The sequence below is a fragment of the Scyliorhinus canicula genome, chromosome 12 (assembly GCF_902713615.1).
Source record: "Scyliorhinus canicula chromosome 12, sScyCan1.1, whole genome shotgun sequence".
NCBI classification, from domain to species: Eukaryota; Metazoa; Chordata; class Chondrichthyes; order Carcharhiniformes; family Scyliorhinidae; genus Scyliorhinus; species Scyliorhinus canicula.
Window position 1 is genome coordinate 156,626,628 of NC_052157.1, and position 12,169 is coordinate 156,638,796.

Below are 12,169 nucleotides of genomic sequence, written 5' to 3' on the forward strand. Positions count from 1 at the left end.
TCAGAATCTCACCCAGAAACTTTTCAATTTTCCGCAACCCCAAAACATGTGCGTGTGATTCACTGGCCCCTGCCCACACCTCTGGGATGCCCTTGCCATGCCCAAAGTCTTGCAGGTTGAGAATCAGCCTATTCAGTCACATGAAGATCCAAGGCAGAAACCCTGATTAAATGTTATCCTTGAATCGAGGGACGGCTGATTAATTCATTTTTGGCTTTGTAAGGAAGCGACTGGAAGATTACCACAAATGTTTGAGCAATCATAAATCCAGAACACCGTTACAGAATAAACTGTGATTGACAGATGTAGGGCACATGTTCCAAGAAAAGGCAACAATAGGATTAATGTTGAGCTATTTTTCTCGCACATACCCAAGACATGGGGTAGAGTATGTTAGAGAAAAAAAATAAGGGATCATTTAAGAAACAGTAGGATGCATTGTTAAATACGCAGAGGCATGCTGCACTGTTGCTGGTCTAAGCTTTCAGATGAGATGTCAAACGGAGGTCACGTCGGAGTACCCAATTATTTTTTTCCAATTTATTATTTTTTTCCAATTAAGGGGCAAGTTAGCATGACCCAGCCACCTACCCTGCACATGTTTGGGTTGTGAGGCTGAGACACGGGGAGAACGTGCAAACTCCACACGGACAGTGGCCTGGGATCAAACCCAGGTCCTCGGTGGCATGAGACATTGGCACCACCATGCTGTCCAGCCCATCTTCCCTTTTACGTGAATGTAAATGATTTGCAGAGCTGGGCAGCTCTCTCCCAGTGCCCTGACCAACGTCCCATTACATCACCAGCATCATTAAGAAGTATGATCTGTTCACTTATCTCAGTGCTGTTGTATTTCATTGGTTATCGCAACAACCACACTCGGTTGCGATTGCTTTCTGAAATATCCTAGTTGGGGTGGGGGGGGCGGGGCGGTAAAGGGTTGTGAGAGGCACTACGGAAATTCAACTGCTTTTAAAATAAAAGATTAAATTATTTTTGGTGGAACAAGCTCCAGGCACTGGGGTTCAATTCTGGCCGCGGGTGACTGTGTGGAGTCTGCATGTTCTCCCCACGTCTGCATGGGTTTCCTCCGGGAGCACCGGTTCCCTCCCAAAGTTCAAAGATGTGCAGGTTAGGTGGATGCTAAATTGTCCCTTAGTGTGCAAAAAAAGTTAGGTGGGGTTACGGGGATAGGGTGGAGGCGTGGGCTTAAGTGGGGTGCTCTTTCCAAGGGACAGTACAGACTCAATGGGGCGAATGGCCTCCTTCTGCACTGTAAATTCTACGATCTATGACTAGGAGATAAAAGCAGAAGATTATGAATCGAGTTTTAATGGATTGTGCAACCATGGAGAGGGGGCGGGGCGCAGCCACCACCCGCGGCCGCAGGGACACTGAAGGCACCTCCGCAATGAATGAAACCGGGGAGGCGGAAGGCAGGTGGGGAACCCGGAAGCCAGGGGCGGAAATGACGTCGCATCACGTGCCAATGATGTGGCAGAAAGGAGACCCTCCGCGGGCGAGAGAGAGGGGAAAACAGCCAGAAAAGTAGTCCCGGCGGGCGGCTGGGAAAGGAGGAGATAAGAAAATAAACACCCGATCCCCCCCTTCCCCCCCCCGCCATCGAATGCAATGGTGTTGCTTCCTCCGAAGGAGCCAATGGTGCAAAGGGATTTTTTTGTGAGGGAGGGTGTGTGTGTGTAAGCGGGCGGAGCACTCCCACGCCCCGGGCGGGCGGTGTAGCGCTCCGCCATTTCCGGTTTTCCGCCATTGCGGCTCGGCTGCGGCTCACCCCCTTCGACGGTTCATAAAGGGCGGAGAGAGCGAGCGGACAGGGCAGGCAGTGTGGCCGAGGCAGCACGGCTGAGGGACGCGAGGTGAGGCCGCGGCCTCGGGGGTGTCTGGGCGGTGGTGGGTGAGGGTTGCTGCAGCCCGCGGTCCCCCCCCCCCCCCCCCCCCCCCCCCCCCCCCCCCGGGGCCCCTCCTGTCATTAGCGGCCGGGTGTCTCCTGAGGTAAATGTGGGTGATAACCTCTCCGTGTCTCTGTCTCTCTCACAGATCCGCACCCACTTCCCTATCGGACATTTGGACTCGACACCCCCCCTACCGACCGACTCTCGGTCTCTTTTTCCGCCTTCCCTCTCTAACGCCGTCGTCGACATGGCTCAGATTCTGCCCATCCGCTTCCAGGAGCATCTACAGGTAAAAATATATCTATCTATATGTGTGTGTAATAATATAACCCTCCCAGGCCGGCCTTCAACCCCTGGACCAATGTCACCCCCGCCCCCAGCACTGCAGACACTTTCTTCACCCCCCACCCCCCTCCAATCTGAATGTCAAGTGTTTTTTTTAAATCTGGATTTACCCCCTCACCACCACCTTTTTTGTTATATGTATGAAGTGTTTCTAGGGGAAGGTTCAACCTTGAATCTACAATGTCACCCGTATGAGGAAGTTTATTGGAAATGCCCACCCACGGGATTTGTATTTGATTTTTCATTCCTTCCCCTCCCTCCCTCAGTGCTTCACCTTCCTGGTGGCCCAGGAAATGCTGATGTTGCCACAGGATGGGTGTTTTTTTTCCTTGAGGCTGGTGAAGGGTTTTTTTTTTTGGGCCAAATGTTGAAGCCTGTTTAGTTCCCACCCATTAAAGATGTGTTGTTTTTTTCTCTCTCATTTGCAATTTGATGCAAAGGGAGAAATTGAGTTTGCCATCTAAACCTATTTCTCAATTTTGCCTGCACACTTCCAAGGCTGAAATCCATCTCTGTCCCCTTGCTGTAAATTGATACACTGGCATAGGTTTTGTGATCCAGCCTGACATTCCCTTGTGTTGACTTATTAATGGTTAGTGAAATGGCCACTTTTGATCACTGCGGGCAATTTAAAACACCAGTTAACAAATCAAATGTAATTGTGTTTCCAAAAGGCCTTTCCTTCAACTTTCATTTCAAAAGTTGAATGTTTGTTTTAATAATGTAAAATATCTATATGGACAGTTGTGGTTACAGTTACAATGTTAGAAGTGCCATTTTCTATATACACCCCTGATTCTTAGTTTGTAAGATTTTTAACTTTGTATACTGTTCAATTAGTTACATTTTTGCATGAGCAACATTTAGACTTTCTGTATCTATTTGCAAGTAAGACCTGTTGGTTGGATGCATTTCCATGACTGGTTCACCAATAACCAGCAGGTGTGGATTATTTTTTTGCCTGAAATTAACCTCTAGCTTGGTTTTATAACCTAAAATCCAGAGTTCATTCTTTTATATTTGGAGAATGGAATCAATCTAATTGAGTATTACTTGGGCTGGTGATGTAGGAGTTGTCTGGAATGTGAAAAATCATGATAGTATTATGTGTCACAATGATTTGACATTCCTTTAATTACCTGTTGGCCTCTAGCATGTAGGTGGAAGTGTTTGACTTGCTGCTATTTTGCTACCTGTGTAATCATACTCTTAATTTTGTGTAAGGTGGTAGGCAAAGGACATTATAATTCTGCAACAGGACAGCATGGTGGTGCAGTGGTTAGCATTGCTGCCTCATGGCACTAAGGACCTGGGTTCGATCCTGGCCCTGAATTGGGTACTTTAAATTTATAAAAAGAGAATCTTCCTGGCCAAATTCACGTCTTTCTGTTCAAAAGTGCGGGTAATCCAATGTTTGAATTTCCAGCTTTGGGTGCATCTGTAGTGATGCTGATACTTGCTAATTTGTCATTGGGCTATCTCTGATCACCTGGTCAGTGACATTTTAACTCTGTTCAACCTTGGTGAAAAATATATTCTGGTTGACCTATTGCTCTAATATGTAATGTCCTTTACTAAGAACTTTGTACTTCATTGTTTAGAGTCCCTGTGCTTGCATGCCATGATCTTTTTTGTGATGTTTTGACAAATATATTTTTTCAAATGCAAGCCAAAAAACAATATGCTGGTTTATTAGCTCTGGGACTTGTGCAACTTTCTGTCTAGGTCCAAAGGGCTGTGTGGAAGGGTTATTAGGACAGTACCAGGTTTGGGGGTGGTGGTGGTATTACAGACAATTACAGTAGACTTGGTAGTCACTTTTGGTTGCAAAATCCATGCACTTTTGGTTGCAAAATCCATGCAGCTGTTAAATGAGCTAGGCCATGCATGCTCTTCACTACTTTGCTGTAAGTTGGTGGCTGGGTAATCTTTGTCACAAGTGGGCTTGCATTAACATTGCAATGAAGTTAGTGCAGTATTGATCATTTAGTTCAGATTGATTTTGTTTATGGTCAGTACCAAGGTACAGTGAAAAGTATTTTTCTGCGAGCAGATCATTAAGTACATAAAAAGGAAATAAAAAAACATAATGGAGCAACACAAGGTACATAATGTAACTACATAACACTGGCATCGGATGAAGCATACAGGGGTGTAGTGTTGATGAGGTCAGTCCAGAAGAGGGATATTTAGGAGTCTGGTAACAATGGGGAAGAGGCTGTTTTTGAGTCTGTTTGTGCGTGTTCTTGGACTTATCTCCCTCCTGATGGAATAGGTGAGTAAGCCAGGTGGGATTGATTATGCTCCCCACTTTCCCCAGGCAGCGGAAATTGTAAATGGAGTCAATGGATGGGAGGCAGGTTCATGTGATGGACTGGGCTGTGTTCACGACTCTCTGATGTTTCTTGTGGTCTTGAGCTGAGCAGTTGCCATATCAGGCTGTGATGCAGCCAGGTGGGATGCTTTCTATAGTGAATCTCTATTGTACATTACAGTGTGAGATTAATATAATATGCAAGTACATATAGAACACTATATAATTTCCATTCTAACTGCAGAAATGGAAATTTTAATCTATGTTATCTCGCCATTTGGTTGGAATATTTAAATGTATGCATTTTTGTGACCTCTGTTGTAATTAGTGACTACCTAGCTGAGGGTGTGCCAGTCCCATACACAATAATTAGACTTGTTACAGGAGGAGGGGGCCTATTGAGAACCCCTGGTAAATCATGCAGAATGTCAACCTGTCATTTGGTTTCCCTGTACAGGTATGCTGCACTAAGCTCAATTGTTCCAGCTGGCAGCCCCTCAATGATTCCTCTTGTGTATCTGAGTATGCAAATCCACAATCATCGGACCAGAATCAATTTAAGTTGTGTTGAGTGCAAACCAGCTGTGCTGCCTTTTAATGGCTTTTGATTTTGGGATATAGGCTGATCATGTCCAAACCGTGAAACTTTGTAGCCTAAAACGTTTTTGCTCTGTCTCAACTTTGAGGTGCCAATTTGGGGCCCAGCAGAATGGTACTAACAATGTCTGCTGATCTAGGAACACTGCTAATTAATGCAAGTAATGAAGCAAATTATTGCTGTAAGCAGGTGACCCTTGATGACTGATCAAATGGTTTTTTAGTAGAGTAATTTACTGGCTTCATAAAGTGTGTCCATGGCTTAGCCGTTTAAAAAAAAAACTGCTTTAAATGGTCGATTTGAAATCTGGTTAATTTTGATGGTTATTCTTCACAAAAATACCTTGTAATAAAGTATGGCAAGAACAATAGTAACATTGAATTCTGGTACTTCCTAATATACCTGAGCTTCATGCTAGCACAATGTAATTGTACTGTATCAAATGATTGTAATCAGTTGAACGAATTGTGGCTGGCAGGAAGAGGAATGTTTGCATGTGACTGTTGGGGCTGGTTGATTTAGCATCAACTGTGGATGGGCTGCAATGTTTCGTAACTAAACAATTGGCAAAGCTGTTGTATTTTGCCCTACCCAAAAAAAACACCGTCACTCCATCAAAGACTGACTCGCCTGACTATATATTGTATCTGCCAACTCTGATTTTCCAGGTCACTCATTGTCCTAATGTATCAATTATTACTGATTGTAATTTGATTCTTTGTAACCCCACTCTGTAAATTAAGTTTGAAAAAAAAACCTAACCTTCCAATTCTCCCATAGCTTTGTGCTCCAGCTAGCAGCTTCCTGCCATGCAGTTTGTCCTGCTCCACGTACCATTGGTGGCCTTCATCATGCCTGCCTTTCAAGCTTGGTGTATTTTGATCAATTCCTGGTCTGGGTCAGCTTCTCTATTGTGAAATATATTTTTGCTGCATTAGTAGTACTGGCAGTTTTATTAGTGCAAGCTTAGTCTTCCTGTTTTTGTCTCTTTGCTTGCTTTCTCCCTATCCCACCATCTGCAGGTAATTGGAAAAACTAATGCTAATGACAGTTGATAAGAGAACCATGTGGCAGTGTCAGTATTTGCCACAGATAAACCCTTGCATTTCTGTTGCCCTAATGGGTCATGTAGCATGCATTTGAATCTTGGTGTAGGTGTGGTGTGATGCTGTATGTCCAAAGCCATTTCACTGAAGCAAAAATTTAATGCGATCTACAGTGAAGGCCAAAAGTTTGGTAAGAGATGGTTTTGAGTGAAGCAAAGTTGAGGGAATTCCAGCGCATGGATGGCTCGGGCAGCTCAAAGCATATCTGCAGCAATGGAGGGATAAAAATCTGATGTGCAAGAATTAAAGAAGCACAGAAGTAACTCTTCTCATGAGCTAATGGAGGATATCAGCTTTTAATATCACCAGGACCCATTGTAGGTTGAGGAATGAACAATGTAATCCAAAAATGAATAGCCAAAGTTCACGTAACAAGCATGAGGCAGGCCAAAATTGTGAGATGTTGCAAATATGGAAATGGGTGGTCTTTGTGGCCAGAAACTCATTCTGGAAGGGCAGTTGCAAACTATCTATTGGGAAAGTATTCCTAACTTTTTTTTCGGATGGTTTACAAAATTATTGAAATCCTCCAGAAGCTTTGAAATGGACATGTAATAGTTAAATTTGAAACTACATCAACTAACAATATATCTCAATTGTGACCTACGTTACACCAACGTTGACATCTGATTTAACAAACTGGCTTTTTTGTCAAACCCATCCACTTCAGGTAAATGTCTGGCACTGAACAAAGTGAATTTTTAAATAACTCCACTTCCTGTGTTTGCAGTGCAAATGCAGTATTCGCATTTCCAGCTGTATGCTTTGTTTTGGTTCCTCATCAGGTTGGTTGTAGTATTTACTGACTAGCTCTTTATATTGGCACTGTTGCACTATTTATCTCAAGTTTTAGCTGGTTGGCACTAGTTCTTTGAAGTCAAGCCAGTGCTCTAGAATTTGAAACCAGTTTCCTTCAGCAAAAGGCACATACCGGCTCAAAACCCTTGCAGTTGGGATAATTGCAAATCATCTGCCTGCATACTGATTTTTGAATCTTCCAGCTCCAGTTGGTGCATGTGTTGGCTTAACCTTTTTTGAACCATTGTTGAGAGCAGTCAGGGGCAGCAGTGGTGTAATGGTATTGTCACTGGATTAATAATCCAGTGATTCAGGTGTAATGCTTTGGGGATGCTGTTCAAATCCTGGTGGAATTTGAATTCACAAAAATCTGGAATTATAAGTTATAAGAACAGTTGAGGACTCTGGGTCTGTACTCGGAGTTTGAAAGGGTGAGGGGAGGATCTTATTGAAACGTGCAGGATGCTGAGGCCTAGATAGTGGATGTGGAAGCAGAGGACACAATGTCTGACTAAAAGGAACAATCCTTGAAAATGGATGAGGAGGAATTCCTTCAGCCAGAGGGTGCTGAATCTGTGGAACTTGTTGGCCGCAGAAGGCTGTGGAGGCCAAATGTCTTTAAGTCGGAGATGGATAGGTTCTCTAAGGGGGTCAGGGTTGCCCTGGGGAGGATGGATGGGGGTTCTGAATTTGGTGGAGTGAAGATTGAGAGAATGGGGGACTTGTTCTTGGAAGGAAGCTTCCTGAGTATGAGGGCACTGAATGAGACGTTTGCATTGGCTGGGGGAAATTAATTCTGATATTTACAGGTATGGGACTTTCTGCAGAAGCAGGTACCAACCTTCCCACTCCTGCCGCTAGGGGATTCAGGATAGAGTGGTCTCTAGAGGATGGAGAGGGGAGCGTCTTGGACTTGGAGCTTATGGGTTTGGAGGAGATGCAGACCGAGGAGTTGAAGCAATGTGGGAGGAGGAACTGGGGGAGAGATAGAGGGCCTCTGGGAACACGTGCTTGGTAGAGTCAATGTGATGGCAACATGTGCCAGGCTCGGCCTGATCCAATTTAAGGTTGTTCACCGGGCTCAACATGACAGTGGCCCGGATGAGCAGATTCTTTGGGATGGGGGTGGGCAGCAGGGATGGGGGTGGGCAGCAGTGAACCATGTCCATATGTTTTGGGCATGGCATGTCCAAAACTGAGGGGATTTTGGCAAGGTTTGCTGACGCCATGTCCACCGTATTAAATGAGGGTGGTGGTGGCAATTTTTGGGATATTGCAGTACCCGGGAATCCAGAAGGGGAGAGGCGGATGTTCTGGCCTTTTGCTTCACTGGTAGCCCAGAGGTGCATATTGCTGGCATGGAGTGACTCTAAGCCCCTGGAATCGGAGGACTGGCTTTCAGACATGACGGGCTCCCTCTGCCTGGAGAAAGTTTGCCATGAGAGGGTCTCTGCTGGGGTTTGTCCAGAGGTGGCAAACATTTGTCTACTTCCTTGCAGAGAACCCCCCCCTTAGTTAAGTTAGTGTGACTTAGAGGGGTAAGTAATGGCAAGACCTGTGGAAGAGGGAGGTGGAATTTGCACTGTTTATATTTTCCTTGTGTATATTTTTGCTACTGTTAAAATGCCAAAGAAATTCCTTGATAACCCCCAATCCCCTTATTTTTTTTTTTTTTATAAATTTAGATTACCCAATTATTTTTTCCAATTAAGGGGCAATTTAGCGTGGCCAATCCACCTACTCTGCACATTTTTGGGTTGTGGGGGCGAAACCCACGCAGACACGGGGAGAATGTGCAAACTCCACACAGACAGTGACCCAGAGCCGGGATCGAACCTGGGACCTCAGTGCTGTGAGGCGGTTGTGCTAACCACTAGGCCACCTTGTGCTAACCACTAGGCCACCGCAATCCCCTTATTTAAAGTTTTTATGGTGAAAAGGCAGGAGAATGGGGATGATAGAAATATCAGCCATGATTTGAATGGCAGAGCAGACTCAATGGGCCGAGTGGCTTAATTCTGCTCCTATGTCTTATGGTCTTGATGGCCATGGAGTCGATTGTTTAAAAACCCATTTCATTCACCACTAATCACTTTGGGAAAGGAAAGCTCACTAATATTATTTTAAAGAAGGAAAGCTACTCTTGCTGCCTGGTCTAGCCTACAGGTGACTCCAGACCAGCAATGTGGTTGTCTGGCCCAGCCAGTGATGCATGCATCCCATGAACGAATTGTTAACTTCAATATACAAAATATTTTGGGGCATCCATGCTCTTGGCTTTGAATCGCTACAAGTTCAGAAGGTGCTGTAGCTCCTGTTGTCTGTTAAAGGTATGAGAACTTTAAACACTTGTATTGGAACAGTTCACAGTTCATATTTGGAAACTCTTAAAACGTGTACCTCATTAGGGTTACTTCACAATAAATGTCTGATCATTTTTACATTGCCATAGGCAGTGCAGTGGGTTAGCCCTGCTGCCTCAGTGTCAAGATCCCAGCTCTGGGTCACTGTCCGTGTGGAGTTTGCACATTCTCCCTGTGTTGAGTTTTGCCCCCACCCACAGATGTGCAGGGTAGGTGGATTGGCCATGCTAAATTGCGCCTTAATTGGGAAAGAATGAATTGGGTACTCTAAATTTATAAAAACAAATTATTTTACATTGCCACAAAGCCAACCAACCTGTATAAGGTGTCTTCCCTCCGAGGCATTTATTGCTTCAATATAATTTTCATAGATCCCTCCATGGCTTCTACAACAGCATAAACAACGCTGGCATTTTATCACCTTCCAGGAAATTTAGCATAAATCACAGATGTTCAAAAGGGACTTCAACAGAGACTTTGAGTGTTTTCCAGAGTTTGGCTTAAGGCAGCTGCAGCACCAATGGTGGAAGCATTTCAAATGGGGTTCTTCAGCAAAACAATTAATTAGATTGCTGATATTTGGGAGGGTTGTAAGGTTTCAGAGGAACGAGGCCTGTAAGGATGAGAACCAGGATGAGCATTTTCAATGGATGTGACCGAGGCTGTGTAGGTTGGTACGCTTGGTCATGAGCAGGACTTTATCTGGAGCAGAGTTTTGGCTGGCCAGGAGGCATTTCAGTGATGGGGAATGGGATGAAAATGAAAATCACTTATTGTCACGGTAAGGCTTCAATGAAGTAACTGTGAAAAGCCCCTAGTCGCCACATTCCGGCGCCTGTCTGGGGAGGCTGGTACGGGATGGCTTCTATCTTGGCTTTGCTTCCTGCATGAAGTTTGTACATTTCAATTCCTGGCTGTCTACGTGGAGTCTGCATGTTCTCCCTGTGTTTGTGTGGGTTTCCTCTGGGTGCTCTGATTTTCCTTCAACAGTCCAAAGATATGCAGATTAGGTGGATTGGCCATGTTAAATTGCCCTTGGTGTCCAAAAAGGTTGGGTGGGATTACAGGGATAGGTTGGAAGTGTGGGTTTAAATGGGGTGCTCTTTCAAAGGGCTGGTGCAGACTGGGACAAATGGCCTCTTGCACTATAAATTCTTTGATTTTGATTGTAAAATGATGTCCACCCAAGTGTTTAATTATAAAATGCATTGTGTATTTATCATGGTCCTATGCTCCTGTATGGTACGATCTGACTGGACTGTCCACAGAAAAATGCTTTTTCACTACCTTGGAGCATGATACAAATCATTTCCAGCACCAACCTAGCAGCATCTGAAGAGATGTCAAATGGTGCCAGTCCTGTATTTTCAACATTTTATTACTTTGATATTATGCTATCCAATTCGATTAGCCCTGCTGGCCATCCACTGGCTAAAAGCAGTCATGGGCATGCTTGTATGCTGGTTCTTTAAAATAGTCAGTCTGCAGGATGAGGTATTCACGGAGCTGGTGCTTTTAGAATCCAACATTTGAATGACTATTGGTTTAGACAAGCAACTGAAGCAGGCCATTGAGCACTCTGGGCCCTCCAATGCAAAATTGCTTTGTTTTATTGCTGCTGTAAGTGACAATTGACTTTTTTGTGCTGTAAATGTAGTCTGTTTACTTTTTCTGAGCAAAGAATTTCCAGCTGGCCATCTACTTTGACCTCGTACTGCTCCAATCTGATGTGAAATCTCCATTTGAATGGCTTACAAATGTTTTTCCACAAGTAGAACTCTTTGGGCATTTGTTTGGTCAATTTCAAATTGGCTTGAACTTGTTATTTGGTTTGGGGGTTGGTGAGGGGGGGGTTGAGAAAGAGGAGAAACATGTGAGGTAATACACTAATTACACTGGCCCAAATTATACTCCATTTCACTTGTCCATGGGCCATCTTGGTTGTCCATGGACCATCTGCAGCTTCAAAATTGAACCTCTTGTCTCTTTTTTTTTTGCCCCCACTCTCCCTATGGGGGAAACCGACGGCTGCACTAACCCCTGACTAAGAGTTGACATCGTAAAATGTGATGTTGCAGCTTCATTCTGCCATTAATCTTTGGCAAAAAGCAACTTTTTGTCTGAACATAAATTCACCCAAGTGTTTGAGACTGTCAAGGTCATTGTCTATTTCTCACACATTTCACAATAGGCAAAGGCTGATATCTCATCAAAGATGAAATAATCAGCTTCAAACCTGAATCTGGTATTTGTGGATCTTTATGTACCAGATGCATAAGCTGCCATGGGCTGCTCTCTGCTTGAGAGCACTGACGGGTGGTGATTTTTAAAATTTTAATAAGAGTACCCATTTCCCCCAAATTTTAATGTGGCCAATTCACCTAACCTGCACATCTTTGGGTTTAGGGGGGGTTTAGAGTACCCAAACATGGCGAGAATCAGGTACTCGATACAGTAGTCTCATGTCCCACATGCTGCCCTTGCTGGTGGTGATTTAACCTGAGGGTCACCACATTGGGACAAGGTTGTGAAGCTGGAGCCTTCATGCATAACCTCAGCAGGTAAGGGAAATTGAACCTACTATTGGCATTATTCTGCAGTGAACTGACTCCATCTTTAGTGTCACAAGTAGACTTGCTGCAATGAAGTTACTGTGAAAAGCTGCCATTTGTCACTCCAGTGCCTGTTCGGGTACATGGAAGGAGAATTCAGAATGTCCGTTTCACCGAACC

At 44.4% G+C, this 12,169-nt stretch overlaps 1 protein-coding gene across 7 annotated transcripts in view; it reads left to right on the plus strand.

Moving 5' to 3' along the window:
* The first annotated feature begins 1,720 nt into the window (after positions 1–1,720).
* cltcb (clathrin, heavy chain b (Hc)) overlaps positions 1,721–12,169 on the plus strand; it is a 77,979-nt gene continuing 67,530 nt past the window's right edge. For all 7 annotated transcript variants that reach the window (XM_038814639.1, XM_038814643.1, XM_038814641.1 and 4 more), the window contains exons 1-2: positions 1,721–1,877; positions 2,059–2,202. In XM_038814639.1, the coding sequence (XP_038670567.1) occupies positions 2,161–2,202 (42 nt within the window). In that variant the 5' untranslated portion in view covers positions 1,721–1,877; positions 2,059–2,160. The remainder of the gene's footprint in view (positions 1,878–2,058; positions 2,203–12,169) is intronic.